The sequence below is a fragment of the Mus caroli genome, chromosome 7, assembly GCF_900094665.2.
Source record: "Mus caroli chromosome 7, CAROLI_EIJ_v1.1, whole genome shotgun sequence".
Lineage (NCBI taxonomy): Eukaryota > Metazoa > Chordata > Mammalia > Rodentia > Muridae > Mus > Mus caroli.
In genome coordinates this window covers 99,468,209-99,489,470 of record NC_034576.1, presented here as the reverse complement: position 1 = coordinate 99,489,470, position 21,262 = coordinate 99,468,209, and the positions used below count along the sequence as shown (strand labels likewise).

The 21,262-nt window shown below is 47.2% G+C and overlaps 1 protein-coding gene across 3 annotated transcripts in view; it reads right to left on the bottom strand.

Moving 5' to 3' along the window:
- Tenm4 (teneurin transmembrane protein 4) overlaps nucleotides 1–21,262 on the bottom strand; it is a 699,747-nt gene that overhangs the window by 126,276 nt on the left and 552,209 nt on the right. For all 3 annotated transcript variants that reach the window (XM_029479436.1, XM_029479435.1, XM_021166324.2), the window contains 3 exons: nucleotides 13,447–13,548; nucleotides 11,366–11,560; nucleotides 7,550–7,750 (listed from right to left, as the gene is read on the bottom strand). In XM_029479436.1, coding sequence (XP_029335296.1) covers nucleotides 7,550–7,750; nucleotides 11,366–11,560; nucleotides 13,447–13,548 — 498 coding nt within the window. The remainder of the gene's footprint in view (nucleotides 1–7,549; nucleotides 7,751–11,365; nucleotides 11,561–13,446; nucleotides 13,549–21,262) is intronic.

The window sequence follows — 21,262 nt, the reverse complement described above, 5'->3', positions numbered from 1 at the left end:
AGAGAAGAGAAGAGAAGAGAAGAGAAGAGAAGAGAAGAGAAGAGAAGAGAAGAGAAGAGAAGAGAAGAGAAGAGAAGAGAAGAGAAGAGAAGAGAAGAGGATCTTAGAGAATCTGAATCTGGGTTCTGGAAAGTTTCCATCCAAATTCAGAAAGGACCTAGGCCAGATAGATAGGAGAGCAAAGAAAATAGTCCAGGTACATTGAAAGAATTTAATCCAGGGTTTGTGTGCATATATGATGATATGTGTGTGTGTGTGTGTGTGTGTGTGTGTGTGTGTGTATACAAGTAGGTACTAGGGCATGCATGTGCATGCATGTGTGGAAGTCAGAGGTCACCTTTGTGTGTCATTTTTCAGGAGCCCCCTGCCTTGTTTTTAAAGAGAAGTCCTCTCACTAAGATCTGGGTTAGTTTAGTTTAGCCAATTAGGTTAGGCTGGCCAGAGGGCCCCCCACACACCTGTGTCTGCCTCTCCGGTGCTAAGGTGACATGTGCAGGCTGCTACACTTAGCTTTTTATGTGTGGTGGTGCTTGAACTTGGGTCCTCACGATCGTGTACCAAGTGTCTCATTGACCTGTGTCCCTGGCCTCTAATCCAAAAATTGGTAAGATATTCAGCGAGCCCGTAGAATTGGACCCTGCCTGTGCCCCTGCTTCACTCCCTGCCCTCTCTGCCCCAGCACTCCTCCTCTCTAGTGAGAGTGCAGAACAACTTTACTACCAGGCTTACAGAAGGCTCTTCATGGATGCCTGTGTGGTTTCTTTCTTGGGTGCCAAGTAGTCTCTGTTCAGTTTCCTTCCTCCTAATGGCTCTCAAGAACCCTTGGTGATGACTTTCCTGGGTCACCTCCTCAGCAAGTTCATCACTTTCTAACCTTAACGCACACCGACTAGAGTTCTTAGCAGACTGCATGCATGGTGGCTGGGACCCGAGTGGATAGCAAGGTTCTTGGATCCTTAGCTGGGACACAGGACACATGGGGAAGACTGTCAGGACTGTGTGCAAGCTCTGGACTGGATGCAGGCCTGGAGCTGCTCTGTGATGCTGTCTGGTAGGGAGTTTAGGAAGCTACTGTTCAGAGAAGAGACTGACTCCAACGTGAGGACCATATAAACTCTCCCCTAAACTTGAATTTGTTTGAGGTTAAGAACTGCTTGGCTAATTTAGACCTAATTATGCCTAACAAATAAAAGTTCTCATGTTTCCTTTATTAAGTGCATACTGAATGCAAGCCACCATACTGGGCAATTTATGCACATGCACTCAAGTGTATTTGGAAACAGTTCTGTAAGGGAAGCTATTATTAGGAGTATTAATGGGTAGGTTGAGGCTTGACCATAGAGCCTGGTCCTATTCCAAATCCCACATGATTTTACTGATGGCACATTCTGCCTTCAAACCCATGCCACTCAATTTCCAATGCATCTCCACCTGTTATTCCATGAAACTCAAGTGCAATTGGATGACAAGAATCATAAACTACCAGCATGAGCATTCTGCAGGCAAGACTCTGCCATGTACTGCTTCTGCGAGCCAGCCAAACAGAGGGATAAAATGCAGCGACAGCCTCCGCTGAAATAAAAGCCATTTATAGGAGATAAGATGGGAGAGAGTTTCCTGAGCAGGGGGAAAGAGGAGCAAGGCTCTGGGGAGAGAGCGGGAACCAAGACCCAAGAAGAACTTGGCCTGGGGCAGCTGGTGCCTACCCAGTGCCAAAGAGCCTGAATTGTTTTTAGAAGCCTGTAGATTCTGAAAGAAAAGTGTGCTTTGACGATTTTAAGGACTGTATTAAAGAAGTTAAATTTCCTCTCCCTTCTACTTTGAGCAAAAGAAAAACCAGGTAAAATACAAGGCGAAGAGGTCAGACACAGGCCGGGAGTGTACCCACTTTGTGTGAAGGCTGCTCCCCTGGGAGAGAGCTTGGGAGGGGTAAGCCGATGCAGGTCCTTGTCCAGAAGGGTATGGAACCAAGAGGAATGAGGTCCGTGATAGAAATGGACTTTAGGGTTTGGCTTTAGCTTTGTGGAGTGAGTAGAAGTGGAAGAGAAGGGGGAGGAAATGGAAACAGAAGGAAGGGAGCCCAGAGACCTGGCTGTCCATCTTCCTGGGAAGCTTCAGCTGTAGCCCCCACTTCTGTGTTCCTTGGGGGCTCTGTCTTCATTTTAATCACAGTAGCTCAATGCAGTAGTCACAAGAACCTAATATACATGTTTGTCCCTGTGTTGAGAATACTGACAAGATCCTGACCTCCTGTTGTTTACAGTTTGTCCTGAGAGACATGACTGCAAAGCAGGGTTCAGATAACCACCGTGCTTAACGTTAGGCTTTGGGTCCTGAATGTCCCCAAAGGCCATATGTTTAAGGGTTAGTCCCCATCCTGTCGCATTATCAGGACATGGTTGGCCTTTTATTAAGCGAGACTAAGTACAAATAATTTGTTTACTTGGGACACATCTTAGAAGGGTGGAGGGAACGGTACCCTGACTCTTTTCCCTCTCTTTCACTTCTTGGCAGCCATCACGTAGCAGCTCCTGCTCCGACCACAGTGTGCTGCCTTGGCACAGGTCCAAAAGCAGTGGAACCAAGTGACTATGGACTGAACTTCCTAAACTGTGAGCCAAAGTGAAGCCTGACTTCTTTTACTTGATTATCAGGCATTTTTGTCACAGTGACAGAAACCTGATTAGCACATTTAGGAAAGATTGCACCCAGCCAGCTCTGGCTGGAGTTTGCCCTTCACTAAACAACAGGGTGAGTACTGATAAAATCCTTCCTAGCTTTGTGCTTCCTCATCCAGCAGTGTTATTAACAGTAACACTAGTATATTTGTTATTTATTGTTGATAAGGCAAAATAACCTACCAAAAGTAGTTTAGGGCAGGACGGGTTTGTTTAGGCTTACAGTCCAAAGGTGCAGTCTATTACGTTAGTGGGAGCTTACAGCAACAATGACTTAAGGTAGCTAGCTGGTCACACAACATCTTCAGTCAGGAAGCAGGACACAATGCATGATGGTACTCAGACAGCTTTCCGCTTTTAATGTAGTCAAGGAAATCCAGCCTATGGAGTGGTGGGCTCACACTTAGGGCGGGTCTTCTTGCCTCAGTTGACCTACTCTAGAAACTCCCTCACAGATATATCCAGAGGTTCATTTTCATGACTATTCTGGATTCGCCTGAACTCACCATCACACTCAATATCACAATTACCTTTTCAGGGGTCTTACAAATCCTGGCCAACTTAAAGCTCAGTGGCTGGTATGAAATGAGCACAAAGAAAGAGATGGCCTTATAAATAAACTTTCTATACTACTGCTTGCCATAAGGAGGCAGATACTGGCAAGGAGACCTCTTTTTGATGGGAAGAGTATCTAAGGCAAGAGATGAAGACTTAGGTACAGAGGGCCCAGATTTAACTTAAACTCTGTCTCTAAGCTGGGCAAGACATTTCTCCTTCCCAAAGTCCAGCCGTTCTATAAAACTGGTAGAGATCATATCCCCTTACCACCAGCAATATGATTTAGTCAGTGACATACTGTTGGGCCCAGAGCTAAAGACATGCATGCTGGAGGTGAGAGATTTGGACCTTGTCGCCTCTGAGACTCTGTCTCCAGTGGCCTTGTCTGGCTTGTCAGGAAGGAGCACCGCATGGATGAGCCTGGATTGGAGGAGAAGGTTCTGCGATGGGGCCAGAAGCCAAGGTGCTGACAAGCAGGGACCTAAGTAAACACTTGTATAAGATCTGGCTTTACTGTTTCCACAGATCCTATGAGAGTGCTGAGGACTGTCCCAGCTCACAGTTCATTACAGGATGTGTTGATTTAAGCTACCTTCATTAAATCCTGTTCTTGGCACCAGACACTCATCACAGAGGAGACAGGTTTTTCTCCTAGGAGGTGGCAGACATGGCCATCTTTGTCAACCCATCAACCTGCAGTCCGTACCTCTAATGGTACAAGGATTGTGTAGGATAAGCCCACTGGCCTGAATCTCCTGATGAAGACTGGGCGGTATTTGTGCCTACCTCATGTGTCAGGAAGTAGGAGTCACAAATGACACAGGAAGCACTGTGCCAGGCCTGTAGGGTAAGTGAATGTAGGAGAAAACCAAGGGCTGAAAGGGTTAAGCCACTTGCTGAAGCTGCTCTGGGCAACAAGGTTTTCCATTATGGCTCTGTGACAGACAGAGGCCACAGCTCCCTCACGAGGTCCCTGAACATAAACTTCTTGGCTACAGTGGGTTCAGGCAATGAGGCCTCTCTTGCTTGGCCTCACAAATAGTGTTTGCATGGCTCCTCTCAGTGAAAGAACCCTTGGAAGTGAGGTTACGGAGAGATATCACGTGCATAGTGTGGGATGAGTATTGCTATCTGTGTGCACACTGACTTAATTTAATGGTGACATATCTCATGCAGATGCATGTTAGTGTCTCTGTATTTTTAGATAAGGGAACTGAAGTAAAGTTACATGCCCTGCCTATGCCATACAGTAGCCTGTAGCAGAAGTACTGGCTTCCAGAGCTGAAGTGACAGCCAAGGAGATAGTACTCACATGGATATGCACACACACATACATACACACACAGAGGCACATACACACTCTCACACACAGACACAAAAACACACATACTCACAGGTACACAGGTACATACCCACTCAGATACACAGACACATATTCACACATATACAAACATACACACACACACAGAGTCATGGAAGCTAGAGATGATGGTGAGCGCAGAATCCTCTGCATGCCTGTAATAAGACCTAGGGTGGCTATTTCACACACTGGTGAGTCAGGACCATGAGAGTCAGACACCAGCCCTGGGTTCAAGGTTTAGCCTGCTTCTTATCACACTGTCTCCATTTATTTTGGTTTAACGGGTTGATGTAATTGGTCTAAAATTATATAACTAAATAGCTTGGCCAGGATTTGAACCCAGATCTATCTGCCTCAGGGTTTCTCCCCAGCACCGGACTCTCTTATGTCTTTCTGCATGAGTCTACATACATGTCTGATATCAGCTATAGCCACGAGGATGACCTATGACTAAGAAGGATGAGATCAAATGAATCCAGTGTGTGTGTGTGTGTGTGTGTGTGCGTGTGTGTGTGTGTGTGTGTGTGTATGCACAGGTGTGGAGGTAGTACACACACACAAGCATGAGAATGAATACAGAGGTCAGAGATCAATATTGTCTTTCTCCCTTGATGGCTTTCAACATTTATTTTTTGAGACGCAATTTCTAACTGGACCTGGAGCTCACTGATTCTGCTGCACTGGCTGGCTAGAGCGCCCTTGGGATTCACCTGTCTACGCCCTCCCCCTCCAGCCCCCCTGCACCGGGGGTTACAGATTCATAATGTAGCACCTGGCATTTTACAGGAGTGCTGGGGATTGACTTCAAATCCTCATGCTTGCACAGCATTTGCCTACTGAGCCATCTCTCTAACCCCCTTCTCTCGGGTTTGTCATCATTGTATTCACAGACAACTGAAGAGCACTCAGAAAGCTCAGCCGAAGCTATCCCTACCTCCCCCCAGGCTGTGGAGTTTCATTGGGGATTAACAGTGCAAGACTCGGGTTATAGACCCATCGTAAATTAGCTTTTCGGCCACATAATGAACAATACAAGGCAGCGTAGCTTTAAGAGGACCATTTATTATATTGCAATAAACAGAGCTATATAAAGAGAATTATTCCTGAGACTCTGCACATCTGTGCTCACAATCATGTCTTTACGTGAGCTTTGCAAACAGGGATAAAAGTCCAATTTAGACAGTGCATTGAACAGCAATTCTCCATTCAGCACGAAAGGTAATTCAAGGTATTCTAAAGGCATGAATGCGGCATGGGTCTCATTTTAGAAAAAGGTCAAAGCCATCTCTCTTGATCATGATCAGAACTGTTAATCTATACCATAATGAGCTGGTTTGAGCTTTGCAGTGTGGAGCGGTTGGTTGGACAGTGATTTGAGGTAAGTCTCCTTTCTCCACTTCCCAGAATGCGTGCACTGCCAGGCGGGCACTCTCCTATCTCTCTGTCACATCTAGCTAAAAATCATACCCATTACACAGTAGGTGTGCTAAAGTGTGGTGTGAATTGGAAAGGGGGATGCTGATTATTTTCTTTCAGGGGTTTGTATGGAGTAAATGAATTGTTAGATGTGTATAAAACCTACTGCTAACAATACTGTACAAGGTAGTCCACGTGTGTTCTCATTTAATCCTCTTTTGCGGGTCTAAACAGGGGGGTGATTATAGAGAGAAGGTTGGTAATGGTATTACCCTCTGTAGAACCGGATGCCCTATCATGTGGCTGTCTGCCTGCCCATCCATCCATCCATCCATCCATCCATCCATCCATCCATCCATGCATGCATCCATCCATCTGCCTGTCTGTCCATTCATTATCTATCCTTCCATCCATCTGTCTTTACCAAGCAGGTGTAGTAGGCCAGGCCTATGTTGAGTCCTGGGATTGTATCCACTAACAGACACACTTGCTACAGCATAACCATGGTAATTGCTGTCCAGTATAAGCACTAAGCCAGAAAAGAATTGGGGGGCAGATTTCAGAGGACCTTAAAATCCATACTGAGCTCATCTTTCATTCTGAGGAAAGGACAGAGCTAAAAGGACAGCCTGGCAGGGCAGGTGCTCCCCCATGACCCCGATTCCTGTGGCTCTCTCAGGCCCCCTTGTGGCCTTGCACTAGATAAGTCTCAGTAAAACACATCTGGAATCATAGGAGCTACTGTCAGTGTTGATAAACGACACTTGCTATCATTTCACACTGAATGTTCCTCACAGGCTCTTATGCTACACGCTTTGCCCTTATCTGGTGATGATACTTTGGGATGTTCTAGAAGCCTGGAGAGCTGGAACACAGCTGGAGGCAGCAGGTCACTGCTATGGTTTGAACGTGTCTGCCAAAGGCACAGGTGTTAGAATCCTGTGCCCCTAGCTAGTTGTGCTATTTGAGCAGGTTGTGGGGTCTCTAAGAGGTAGAGCCTTAATGGAAGTAGTGTGTCATTGTGGGTGGGTCCTGGGGGTTTATAGCCTGTCCTCACTTCCTCTTCAGGCTTCCTGACTATGTATTTTGTCACAGCAACCAGGCAAGTAATCAACACTGCCGCTGTGGACACACCCTGTGAGTATCCCCACCTCCTTCCTCTTGGCTCTTGCTCTACAAAAGATGGCATGCCCTAAGAAATCCTGGAAAGAACCTTCTGAAAAACTGTGATCCGACACGAATCTTTCCTCCTTGAATTCAATCTCTCTCATCATTCTGGTTAGAGCTATACAGAAATGCCCAGTACAACACAGTTTAGAATCCCAAGGCTGAACAAGGGGAGGGTGTGAGATTTTTAATTATCTGCTCACCAAGAGGAAAGGCATCAAAGATTAGAAGGTAAGGGCAAGGAAGAGGAAATGACTCCATAGTAGGAGGAGTTTGCAGTTAGGGCCACACCCCCACCAGTGCTGACTGGTTAAATTGTAACAGTCGAACCCACCCTCCACCCACACCAACCCTTTTCCCCGGTATTTACCAATGGAACAGTCGTGTCCAGTCCAGCTTGGGTCACAGTTGCAAAGTCCTGTGTCTGGGAGGAAGGTTCCGTGGCCTGAGCACTGGTCCAAGCACGTGGCCCTGGGTGTCTCGCAGTTGGTGCCTCCCCATCCCACAGAGCAGTGGCACTCGCCTCTCACACAGACACCTCTGCTGGAACATGTGGGGTCCATGCAGTCCACTGTGACAGGGAAGGAAGATGGTACAGTGAGTATTGGGACAGCAGCGTAAGGCTCTTGGGAAGGACAACACTGTTAATCTGTCCACTAGGGGAGGTAACAGGTTCAGTAAAGAATAGGACTTCAGTGAATGGTGGACCTGAGTTCCCAGTTCTCCAAGACTGTTTCGTCACCTGAAAAATGTGGCTACAAGTCCCTGCCCTTTGGCTTGTGAGGTAAACTGTGTATTAATGTCCAACAAGCATCAGCATGGCACCCAGAGCCTACCATGTTTGCAAAAACTGCAATGAGGGAGGAGGAGTCTCAGATGGGGGAAATGGGGCTCAGAAGGACACACAGATAAAATCTATCAGAAAGGATTTTCCTCTAATGCGTATGTGTGTATGCACCCAATTGTGCACATGTATGTGAGTGTGCACATCTTTCTGTGTGTGTGTTGTGTGTATATACAAGCCTATGAAGAGCAAGATGCTGGGTGCCTTCCTCTACTGTTTTCTGCTTTATTGTACTAAGATAGGATTCTTCATTAAATAGAAGCTCTGAGCTTTCTAACTATGAAACAGACACCGTCAAGAATCCCTACCATTCAGACTGCTACAAGGAGCCAGCAGTGACAGTGAGGGTCAGAAGAGACCTTATGAACTATAGCATCAAAGAGGGTTATTTTTACATCCTCTCAGGACTTTGAGTAGTGAGGCTTATGCAAACTATGGGTTTATCTATAATTCAAACATTCAAATGTATTAACTAATTTCATTTATAATCCAGAATATTTGACTTTTATACCCAGACCTGGAAACCTGGTCTGGGTATAAAAGAGTCACAGGCACAAAGGGGCCAAGACTTTACGAATGAGAGCATTCTGGGATATTTGTTTTGAGGACCAGACTGTGGAGCCAGCTCTTTTGCCATCTCATTTTTAAAAGGAATTTTACTTGGCAATCTCAGTGGTAAGTGAGAAGGCCAAGGGACCAAGAGTAACTAGCTTCTAAAATCACAGTAATGACAGTAGCAAAAGTTGTCACTCATTTAGAAGCTTGTCTGTGCTACACTTGGCTATTAAGTTTTTTTTGTAGCTCTATTTAATCTATTATTTCCATTAAATAATTTTTCCAAGGCAGCACAGAAGGAATTTACATTTCATCATCTCTCTCCTGTCTAGATTGCTTGCTATTTTCTCTTATAATCTGACTGGTTCAAAAATACATTTGCGCATATATGCTCACATAAACACATGAAGTGGTTTAAAAATAGAAGCCAAATCAAAACAGGGAAGGAAACAGGACAGTGTGGGGGATTAATAAGGCCCAACGAAGGCAAATGACTCTTCTCTCATGGTCTCCAGACACCATTTAACAACGGCTAAAGCATGACCTGCTGAAATTCAGGTAATTAAAAATAATAAAGACAACAGCAGTGATAAATTCTCCTGACGGGCCTCAGATCCCGGAACCGCAGAAGGATTATTCCAGCCCATTAGACTACTGTGGCGATTCCCTTGGTTCAGAGAGCTTTCCAACTTGACAGCAAACAACTCGGCGATTCCTACCCAGAGACCTAGGAAAGCATTTCCCATCCTGTGAATGCCTGGCCCCAGCTTTGGGCTGACCCTGCTTCCGAGGAGCCCAGGGTGCCCTCAGGGTGGATCCTGTACACATCCAATGCTTGTGTGCAGCCTGAGAGGGTACCAGTTTTGGTGAAGTGTACTTGTCATTGCAGACCTGTCCTTTCATACACAGAGGGACCGGGGAACCAGCAAAGGGAACCCCATAGTCTCAGGAGAATAAAGACTAAGATGAGCTAATGAGAGGTCGTCTCTTTAAGACATCTGGTCTCCATGGTTCCAGGTGACCTGAGAAGCATAGGGGAGCTCACAGAGTTCTGTGTGACAGGGACAAGGAGCTCCTGGCACCCAGGCTAGACTTGATGAACGCCATTGGCCCTGAGCCCTGATCCTCAACTGAGGGCTGTTACCTGTGCTACAGTAGCCTCCTCCTGGGCCTGCAGGTGACAGGATAGTTCCAAGGATAAAACTGTCTTCTTCCCTCACACCGAGACAGCCTCATGAACATGGGTTATCTCCTAGGAGCTATGCATAATGCAGGAAGTACCAGCAGGATTTCGAGCTTCGGAGGTGCTTCGGAGGTGGGCTAACTTGGTTTAGATTCTTTCTAGAAGGCATACCAGACAGTCCCCCTTTTCTCTTTCACAGAGCCAAAATTCCTTGCAGAAGCTTAGCTCATTAATGGAGGACGGTGCCCACATGGCCAGGCTGCAAACACAGGCTCCCTACTACCCCAACTCCCAAATGTTCCATGCTTCAGTGACCACACAAGCCATTAGATGCCCTTCAGGACTGGGAAGGCAGCATAGTCTCACTTTTCACTCCCAAAGATCTGAGTCTGCACTCTCCTGCCCCTCCCCTGGTCCCCCCTTCAAGCCTCCTGCCTTTGCCTTCTCTCGGGCTTTAAAAAAAATATGGAGCTATAAACTTCAGAAGGAAGAGGGAGAGAGAAAAAAAAGTAAGCTTGTTAGCTGATGTTTTATAAACGGGAAACCCGTTAGCCGCGGAGCCCAGGGAGGAGGGTGAGGAGGAGGGAGGAAGGAGGCCCCCAAAAACATTATTATAAACATGAGACTGTACAAACACATTTTAGCAGAGAACGAGAAATAATAAAAGAGATCAGTCCCAGATGGCCCTCTTCAGAAAGGAGAGCGGGAGGAGGAACACTTCATTTCAAATGGATAACGTAAATCAGAGCTCTAAACGTTACTTCTTTCTCTTTGAAAAAAAAAAAAAATCCCACAGCCGTGGGCCACTGTCCAGTGTCCTTCTGTCTGGAGAATGCCACATGGACATGCTCAGGTGAAACATCCCACTGTTCTAATAGGAATCTCTCCTACTAGACCCTCCTGCGAAGGGGCTTCACCTCACGTGATTAAAGGAAAGGGAATTAAGGAAGATCCTTGTGTCCTGCAGGCTGCCATCCTCCCTCAACAGCTACTGGCACCTTCAAAGCTAAGGGTCTGTACCAGTACTCAGTGGCTCACTGAAGGGCTATAAGTAACAGAGATAGGAAATGCCTTTCAGACATTGATCCCGCCTGGCTTCTTACGTTAGGTCTGTTAACATTCTCTCTTTTAAGAGAAAATGGTGCTGTAAATGCAGGCTCTCTGTCACATACTAAGTGGGTTTAGAAGACTAGCCTTCCTCGGAACCTCTCTGCCCCACTAGGGAAGGAGCCGCGGTGCTGGCTGGTAGGAAATAGGAGATGGTAGCAAGTGTATCCATTGCCCATCGGCTGCAAACGGCAAAGCCCATCCATTTCCAAACCCTGGGTGAAGGAGGCTGAAGCCTGGCTGTCCCCATAATAACGCTACTGATATAAGAGCCACAGTTATGGAGCATTTACTAGGTGTCAGCCACCGAGCTAAATGCTTGATATGGGCTATTTGGTTCAGCCCTCACAGTGGCCGCCTGGGGAAGGTAGCCTGGCTTTATGGAGGAGATGGAGCTAGGACTCAGAGCTCTGTCAGATTTCAAAGCCGGAGTCTCTGAAAGCCGTTCCACAGAGTAGGCTGGCCTCTACCTGAGAGGCAGGCTGGCTGAATCTCACCTTCCTCGCAGCTCTCGCCCTTGTAGCCGGGGTTGCAGATGCAGGTGCCCATGATGCAGGTGCCATGACTGCTGCAGGCCACGTCGATACACTGGTTGGTGGGCACATCACATTCGGCACCCTTCCAGCCACTGTGGCACAGGCACCTGCCCTTCATGTATTGGCCGTTCCCACTGCACAGCACGGGACAGGATGCTGAAGAGACAGTACCAAAAGCCTGGGTGAGTCGCTTCCCAGCACCCTGTCATGGGTGTCTTTTCTCTTCTCTCCTCCGCTCGGCTGATCACACCGGTTGATTGGTAGTGAACTCCCCTGTGTACCCATCACCCACTTCCCCTGCCATGGTTCATTGCAGCTTAAGCACCTCTGGAGTTGGAAGAGAAGGTGTGTGATATGGGGCTGGGGGCTGGCACGGGGTGCTACTGGTTTCTCTGGCCTCCTCTGATTCAGATGGAGCGCCCTGGCTGCCAGGAGCTTCAGAAAGGAAACTGCCATCTGTTTCTTATTATAAGTAGAAAAGATAGTATCTGGGGCTCCTGGCTGCCTGCTTTGCCTCTCCGGCACTCTCCTGATAGCCCTCTGTTGTCACCACTCCCCATCCCACCCAACCCCCGCCACTGCATCACCACTAACTGTTGTCTTTAACCCTGGCAAGGTTCTGCTTCCCTTGTCTTACAGGTCCCCATTCCAGCCTCTTACATCACAGCCCTCCAACAAAAAGAGCTGAGCCCAACTTAGCTCTTTGAAGTATCTTCCCATTCTGTCTCTTAGTATCAAGGTTTTGTGATCATCTCTATGAAGGGTACTATCTAAAAATAAGCTATATTGCATTGTGGGACAAGTGCTCACCTGTCTCACGGAGAATACAATAAGGCTGTTTTATACATGACTCTTAACCTGGAGTGTGTGCGTCTGAGATGAGATAGCAATTCTCCTTAGAAGGAACGACTAGGCTCTCTCTGCACTTCCTTTGCTGGGCCCCACCTGGTGTCTTTTCTTTTTAGAACACTCAGCAGGCAATCACTGTGCTTCCCAGGGCTGCCAGCTTGGCAGGCTCAGGGCAAGCCTATTTCATAGTAGCTGAAGTAGGCAGAGTCTCCAACACTACACCCTAGGAGGGATTTGTAGGATGCTATTCCCTTGGCCTTGGAAATCATTTCTTACTTTCGTTCTTGAATTCCACAAGCCTTAGACTCTGGTCCTACCCTATTTCTTCTCCACCTTTCTGAGTGGATATTCTGCCTGCCTAGCCAAGACAGCCACACTTGACCTTGCTGCCTCTATTCCAGGTATTCTAATGCTGCTTTATAACGGTTGGTTTACTCTCAGAATGGCCTGAGAGCGCCAGGCCTGGTCAGTGGGATAAGCCTAGGATCTAGCTCAGGACAACTCCTAAATGGACCCAAAGCCAGAGGTTTCTGGGTAGAGAGAGACGGAGAAACCCAGACAAGAGGCCATTTTGAGCTTTCTCTGGGGAATATCAAATTCTCAGGACCACAGATCTCAAGATGTTTCCTTCGTCATGTTTCTAGAACAGAAATGAAGGCCCAAAGCACACAGTAGGTCTCAGGTAGCCTTCAGGTCATCTCAGAATTTGTTGCTGTCTTTAGTAGTATATATGGTGTGTGAGAAGCGATGCCAGGCCTCCATGATCTTCTGCTGGTGTCTTAGCTGAGATTCTGCCTGGGTTGTGTAGAAGTGGCAGGGATGCCATATGCTTCCCATCCACAGGCCAGAGAGGAAGGGCGGAGAAGGTGCTTGACAGAGGCTGATGGTCCCTTTAAAGAGGGAATCAACTTCTCATAGGGTCCCTCACTGCCACCCTCAGTACCCCAGGAAGGAACACGGTCCTGACCTGTCCTGACCTGTCCATGTGTGTTGTCCATAGCTGGATAACAAAGACTGATAGGACTTAGCTCTACCTGCCAACTGCCTTTGACAGGCCACTGAAGATTTGCTCTTGTAGTACTTCTTGGGTACATGAGGAGGCAGCGTGAGTCCTAAGTTCCTTTTGAGATGTGCACCCCAGCTAGCCATAGGGTCTGGGAAGCAGTTACCGCTATGCTCATGTGAATGCTTACCTCGGCCACAGTCAGGGCCCAGAAAACCCAGGAAGCAGTGGCAGGTCCCGGAAATGCAGTCACCGTTACCATAGCAGTTGCTGGGGCAGTTATCCACTGATTCTGGAAGAGAAGAGGGGGAGAGCTGAAAGTGGAGATGGCTTCATGCTACAGAGCCCAGGGTCAAACATGCACACACACTTTTTGTTTTTTCTTTTCTTTTTCTTTCTTTCTTTCTTTTTCTTTTTTCTTTCTTTCTTTTAAGACAGGACTCAAACAGTCCAGGATGACTTTGAATTTGCTGTGTAGTGGAAGATAACTTTGAAGTTTGGATCCTCCTGTCTCAACCTTTGGATCACAGACGTGCATAACCTCAACCCACTCCATGAAGTACTGAGGATGGGATCCAAGGCTTTGTGTGTGGTAGGCACTCGCTCTATCAACTGAGTCACCTCGTCAGTCTCCAAGCATTTATAAACCAAACCAAGAAATCTTCTTCTTCTTTCTTTCTTTCTTTCTTTCTTTCTTTCTTTCTTTCTTTCTTTCTTTCTTTCTTTCTTTCTAAGTTTTTTCGAGACAGGGTTTCTCTGTGTAGCCCTGGCTGTCCTGGAACTCACTTTGTAGACCAGGCTGGCCTCGAACTCAGAAATCCGCCTGCCTCTGCCTCCCAAGTGCTGGGACTAAAGGTGTGCTCCACCACTGCCCGGCTCAAACGGATCTTCTTTGTGTATGTGTCAGTGCTGCAGCTACACACAGTTGGAAGGAAGCGGTATGACCTGCGAGCGGTGGTTATCTGTAGTTCCATCCCGTGAGCACACAAGTGAGCCTTCATCTGGCTCTGTTTTCCATGAACCCATCCAGTCTCTCCTCCCCCTTTCCCCTCCCCCCCTCCCTGGCTGGCTCTTCTATGGCAGTCTGTGGGTGACCGTTTCGAATTCTCCACTCTCTGAATTATTCACCCGACAGCCTGATTGATCTCTGTGAGGTGAACCCTGATGCTGTGACTCTGCTAATAAGAGCTCTTCAATAGTCCTCACTGGCTGCAGGAGAAATCCATGCTCTGCGGAAAGGCGCATATTCTTTTTCCTTCTCTCCCCACTCAGCCCCACGCCCAGCCGTGGAGATGGACTGTTACTTCCTCTGACTCCCCGAGTCCCTCTGACAAATACTCTGTGTGACGCGTCAAGGAAGCACCATGGATTTCAGAAAGATTTTAATAAAAAAAAATTTAAGCAGTTTGTTGCTCTAATTACTAAATAGAGTATTTACAGAAGTCGCCATTTGTCAATAATGTGGGATACAGGACAAAGATACAATTATGCCGAGAACACCGGCTTGGGGCCATGGAGTTCTATAAATCTCTCTGATGTCACCAAATCTGACAAGCATAAGTATGGTTGTTCCCATTTCATTAGAAAGAAAACGCAGCCAAGAGAGAGAAAACAGTTTGCAGGAGGCCACAGCTACTAATTACAGAGGCAAAATTTGAACACAGGCTTTTGGCCTCCAAACTTAGCATCCTTCCATGATGCCATACTCTTTAGACCCTGCAGGAACTCCCATCACAGCAGAAGCCAGGGGCCTGAAGCAATGCCCTGAGAGGCAGGGAAACTAATGAAGGGCAGAGAATTCTAGAACTTTCAGAGGTTAAAAGATTCCAAGACACCATTAAGCTCAATGTGCTCACTTAACAGAAAAGAAACCTAGAGGATGGGCACAGGCGTTCCCAAGGTCGCAGAGTGAGCTGGGAGAGTAAGAGTTAATGTAGAGAAGAGTTAAGAGTCGGGAGTGCAAAAAGAACTGAGGAGTCAGTTTGCCGTAGCTGACAGGAGTCCATCAAGAGTCCAAGACCGGGGGATGAAGAGACGGCTCATCGGTGAAGAGCATGAAGTAGCTTTTCAGAGGGCTACTGTTTGGTTCCTAGTACTCACAAGCTCCTAACTGCCTGTCCCTGCAGCTCCAAGGGATCTGGTGCCCTCTTCTGGCCACTACAGGTACTGCATTCATATGTACACACCCTCCACACATATTATTAAAAATATTCTCAGAACGAACAACTAAATAATAATAATAAAAAAAAGCATCTATAAAAGTGACACGGCCATTTCAGACTTGAACAGTGACAAGTGACTTGTCATCTGGTCAGCAGCATGGCAGAGAAAAAACATTCTCCCTGAGGATAAGGGGGCATGTATTGGGCTCCATTCTTCCAGTACCATGCTGTATGAGCAAAACCAACTTTCTTTCCCTCTCTGAACCCTGCTTTTCTGCTCTCTATGATGAAGGCGATGGCACAAGCGACTCCCGGGGACTGCTCCCTGTTCTAAAATAGCAGGAATTATAGTGAGATTAGTTGGATTGCAAGGGCATCAAAACATAAATGCCGCAGAATGCTCTGGGATGTACAAGGGCAATGACTGGGGGAGAGGGCTTGAGCAATAGCCTGGGACCCAGAAGAGGAACAGGAGGTATGGATGGAAAGGGCTTCCCCAGGGCTGGAGGGAGGCTCAGAGGCTAAGAGCACACATCGCTCTCACAGAAGCCCCGGGTTTGGTCCTTAGTCCATGAGGCATCTTCTCTGGGCCTTATAGGGATTCACCCGAGAGCAGAAGCCAGGGGCTAAGGAAGGCAGGCTTCTGGGACAGCAGGGTCACCAGTGAAGGCAGCAGAGGGGCCAGTGGGCGAGGAGAACATTCTAGAACTGTCTGAACTTGAGTAAGAGACACCACTCCAACATGTGGCCTCCCTCCAGGGCTAAGTGAGCTGTCTGGGTTGTGAGTGAGTGAGACTTATGGGTTCTGAGCGTCTCTTCTCCTGGAAAGGCCCACGTCCCGAGGTGTTTACATCAGTACTGGCTTCATAAATACATTTCTAAATAAACGTCACTCAGGAAATACCATTCTGAATTTTGTTTTAAAACCCAAGAGTCTGAGTAAAGTTCAAGGCCGGGTGACTTTCCCTTTAAACTACCGTACACTGTACAGTGGGAGGGTCACCTCCTCTAGCCCTGGTGCAGGAGCCCAGCACAGAGAGGCAGAGGGCTGGTTTCTGGGTCTCCTTGTGCTCTGCAATGGCTGGGGGCCATGGGCATGGGCCTTCCTTTTCCTAGCTCCTCTGTGATCATTCTTCCCATAGCAGCTGTCTCTGTTTGCAACTTCTGTTCCTTCTTCCAGAGCTAATTCTAAAGCCCTAATCTCTGAGAAGACTTTTTGGCAGCGTAAGCAGACCAAGTCCTTATCACTATGGAAACACCATATCCTCAACTTTGTTGACAATGAACCTTGGAATTTAGAAACGGACATTATTCATTTGCATATTTACCCTGGGATCGAATCCACAGAAGGGTCTCAGTCTACTTTTGATGCTATCGCTGGAAGCATTCACTTCATGGTTTTCGGCTCTAAAATGCTTCTGCTCAGTCCTTCTCAGCCGAAGGCACAGGTATCCCTCCAATAGACACTGACAACTAGCTGTTCTCAGCAGGATCCACTTGCAGATGGCTCCCATACACTTTCAAGACTCTGATTTACGAAGTCTGCAAGCCTCAAACCTGCTTCTCACCTGCCAAAAGTCCTCCGTAGTGACCAAAGTGAGGAAAACACATTTTTTTTTTTTTTCTGGGACACAGTCTAGTGTCAGCGGCTAAATCTGACAGAACAGAAGCCTGGCTTCTCAAGGATTTGTCCTGGGCTGTTAGTTTTGGGGAAGGCATAGTTTTAAGAAACAGAGTTTTAAGAAAATAATTTGAAGATGGCAATGTGAAAGGGAAGGGAGCCATGTGGAGAATATTTGCTTTTGGTAAAATGTTTATGTGAATAGAATTTCTTCCATATCAAGGAACTTTAGAGCAACCTGGGCTTGACCTGAGATCCCATGAATATGGAGCTGGAGAGGTAGCTCAGTGGTTAAGGTTACTTGATGCTCTGGCCGAGGACCTGAGTTCAGTTCTCAGCGCTCACATGATGGCTTACAGCCATCCATAACTCTGGTTCTAGGGGATCTGATGCCCTCTTCTGGCTTCTGTGGGCACTGCATGAATAAAGTACACAAAATGCAGTTAAAAAAAAAAAAAAAAAGGTTAAGATCCCATGAATATCAAGTCTCCACTGACCACCTAGATATCTCTGTGCTAAACTCTGGGGTTGAAGTGACCGTCACAGACTCTTGACAAGTGTGAACTTGATTTCATAAACCTTGTGTATGTTCCCAATCAGTGTTGGGCGAGTCTCTGCCCCTGCATTCTTTTTGCTCTGCTTAAAGTTCCCACTCCAGCTGCTTTTGCTTAGTAGAAGGTGCACCTTCCAATCTGCCTGAATTGGAATTAAGAATTCAACTGCCCGTGAGTAACTGATTTTCATAATTGAGTATAGGGTAAACTGGAAAATGCCGGCCTTTTCTGCCTTGGCTCTTTTGTTTTTCTGTCAGAGCAGTGGGCCCTGATAGGAATGGTGACTTTCAGGAATTTGTTTTCCCTCCCATCAGTCTTGGAATGTGAAGCTTAAAGGTTTCCTTGCTTTTCCTCTGGACATGGGCTGTGAGTGGAAATGTCCTGTGGATGCTGAACACAACATTGCTGAAGACACCAATGGGCATCTTCAGAGGAAAGAAAAGACAAAGTGCCCCTTCCCCTCCCCCCCCCAGCAAGGAGGCTTTGGAGGGCATTAGTCACAAGGACGTGGGTATTTCACTGCAGGGCTCATTCTGTCTACTGATGACTTCTTACTGGAACTAAATCCTTGACATGGCTATGTTAAGGAGAAGTATGTGACACTGACGTCCTTTGAAGGCAGATGCTTTAGAAGTCCTGCCTGCATTTGTTCTATTTTTCTGTTTTCTGAAGCCCCAGAAGCCACCGGGCAGTGGTGGCGCACACCTTTAATCCCAGCACTCAGGAGGCAGAGGTAGGAGGATCCCTGGGAGTTCGAGGCCAGCCTGGTCTACAGAGTGAGTTCTAAGACAGCCAGGGCTACACAGAGTAACCTTTTCTCAAACAAAAACAAAAACAAACCCCCAAAGCTTGCTCTTCCAGGCTCACCAAGGGAACTATTGGCTGGAAGATAACAGGAGCAACTCGGGAGCCTCCTGTTTCCCAGAGCCATCATGATGGAAGGGCAGGGGCATCTCCTCTGCCAAATCACCATGTATAGGCACAACAGGCACATTTGCTTGTGATCCCAGTCTGAGCAGGCAAACCCTTGTGACCCTAGGAGAACTGTGTTGGATCCTTCACCAAGGACGAAGAGGATCTCTCTGCATCCTTAGTTCCACTTTGTCTCTGTGATGTGACTGAGCCTGTGGTTACTTCCATTTTCTTCCTACTTCTAGGTCTCTCCGTAAGTTGTAAAGGTAGGTGCCAGAAACTTGAGAGAACTTGGCTGAGGAAATGAGGTCTGCCTGACACCCAGTGGTCCAATCATCTGATGACTGCTTCTGGCTGCCGTTTCGGATGATGACAGCTAATGCTGTGAACAAGATTGACCCTAAGACATGATTTTGACTTTAGCTAGTGAGATTTACACCTGCTGCATCTCCTCTATTCCTGACAAAGACTGAACTCTGTTTGTGATAAAACAACCAAAAGCACACACAAAACAACCACATTACTATTTAACTCAACCTTAAGTCCAGGTTGAGGGAGGACTCTTAAGAGACTCTCCTCATCTTTTTAAATGAACCTATAAACACATAACCAGACAGTCTGACTCAATCCTTATAATAATTACAAAATAGGTGTCATGTTCAGTTATTTTAGAGACTTAATGGAGACTGGAAGCTAAAGTTACTTGTTTGAGTTCACATGGCTAAGACCGTGAATCTGGGAAGTGAATCAGGTCCTGGGAACTGCTGTATAGCCTGGCCCAAACATGGAGTTTGGAACCAGGCAGTCCCTTATGACCTAAGTGTCTTTGGGGAACGGCATCTCTCCAACCTTATTTGTGAAGTGGGGTTAGTAACAGCATCTACCCCAGAGAGCTATCACAGAGAATAACAAACAGGGCCATGTTGTGCATGTGAAGTGGCTGGCCCAGAACCTAGCAGAGCTGGTCTTTAGGCTCTAAGATTCACACATGTCTTCCATTTGTGAACTACAACAAAACACTCAGTTGGTCTAATGAATCCAAATAAGGAGATGTGGGTTATTGGGGGTAAACACACACACATGCAAAACATACAGAAACTCCCCGTGGTAAAAATGAGAACACAAACAAGCGGAGTTCCTGGTGTGCAGGGGGCGGGGTGTCAGGGTGAATTTTCTCCCGGGGGGAAAAGCACTGTCAAAGCAAATTAAACCTGTCGTCTCCCTGAAGCCCCGACTCTGGCACGCTCATGCCAACACCTAAAAGAACTTTCCTCCTGTGCTTTCTGGATTGGCGCTGGGCAGGCGCCAGGTGCTGGAGAGCTGTCCCGTGGCCTGTGAGGTGTCAGTCCCTGTAGGCACCCCAGCTTTCTTTGCAGATGATGGAACTCAAAGGTCTTCAGTCTGCAGCCGTCTAGGTCAACACAATGACAAAAATTTGACAGAGCCTCCTGACAGCCTGGGCTGGATGCCAGCTCCACGCTGGCATTTGAGCCGGGAGACCTGTTTTCAGTCAAACCCAGAAGTCTACCAAACCACTACAGAGATGCTCTGAGGAGGAAAACGTCTAGCAGACGGTCTTCCCTGGATTCTATGTGTCTTGGTTCTTCACTCATTATTTCTTTGCGGGGAGCAGGAGGTGGGGGGACAAATTCCATTAGCAAGATGGTGAGGTCCTTAAAGACAGACACCACATCTGGTTTCCCAAAGAGTCTGGTGAGGGCTAAACACAAACCTAGATGGTCAACAACACTTACTATATGACAACTAAGCAGGGACATGATGTGGGAGACGGGGAGAAGGACGGGAAGGGGATGGGATCAGAGACTAAGGAAGGCAGTGACAAGGCTGGAGAGCGTAGGTAAGCAGTCAGTAGAGAAAGACCCTCTCTTCTACCTGGGCAGCACTCAGAATGAAGGCAGTGCAGTCGGTCGGACTTCACTGCATTCTCAGATTGTATTTAGAGTTCAGAAGTTCACATCTGGCAGCCACATTGAAGAGATAAGATAAACTGGGGCATGACCGTGGAGGAGCAAGAAGGAAGATGAGTGCATCAGGAGCTACATTGCAAGGAAGAGGTTCTCAAAGGGATTGAGAACTGGCAGTATGACCTGTGTTCCAAAAACATATGTTACATGAAATAGGAAGGAGACTTGTTTTGACTTATCCGGTGAGGAAGGACTCTCTAGAGTCTTTGGAAGAACTACCTTTGTAAGTGTCAGAGAAGAACACTACCTGCTCGATTGGGTTGTATTCTACTTATGTGCAAATATCTAACTACTGAGGACTGAAGCCGGGATGAGTGCACATCACCTTTCAATCGATAGTAAATGATATCATCCTTGATACAAAGCTGGGATTGGCTGAATGCTCACTAGCCAAAGGACTAAATGAATGGCTTAAGGCCTGTGCCGGTTAGTTTGTGCCAACTTGACACAAACTAGTCACCTGGGAAGAGTGAACCTTAATTGAGAACTTGCCTTCATCACATTGGCCTGTGGGCATAGCTGGGGGACACTTTCTTGATTAGTGATTGATTCAAGAGAGGTCAGCTCGCTGTGGTTAGCTCCACTTCTGAGCAGGTGGTCCTGACTAAGAAAGAAGAAGAAGGCTGAGAGCCGGGCGTGGTGGTGCACGCCTTTAATCCCAGCACTTGGGAGGCTGAGGCAGGTGGATTTCTGAGTTCGAGGCCAGCCTGGTCTACAGAGTGAGTTCCAGGACAGCCAGGACTACACACAGAAACCCTGTCTCGAAAAACCA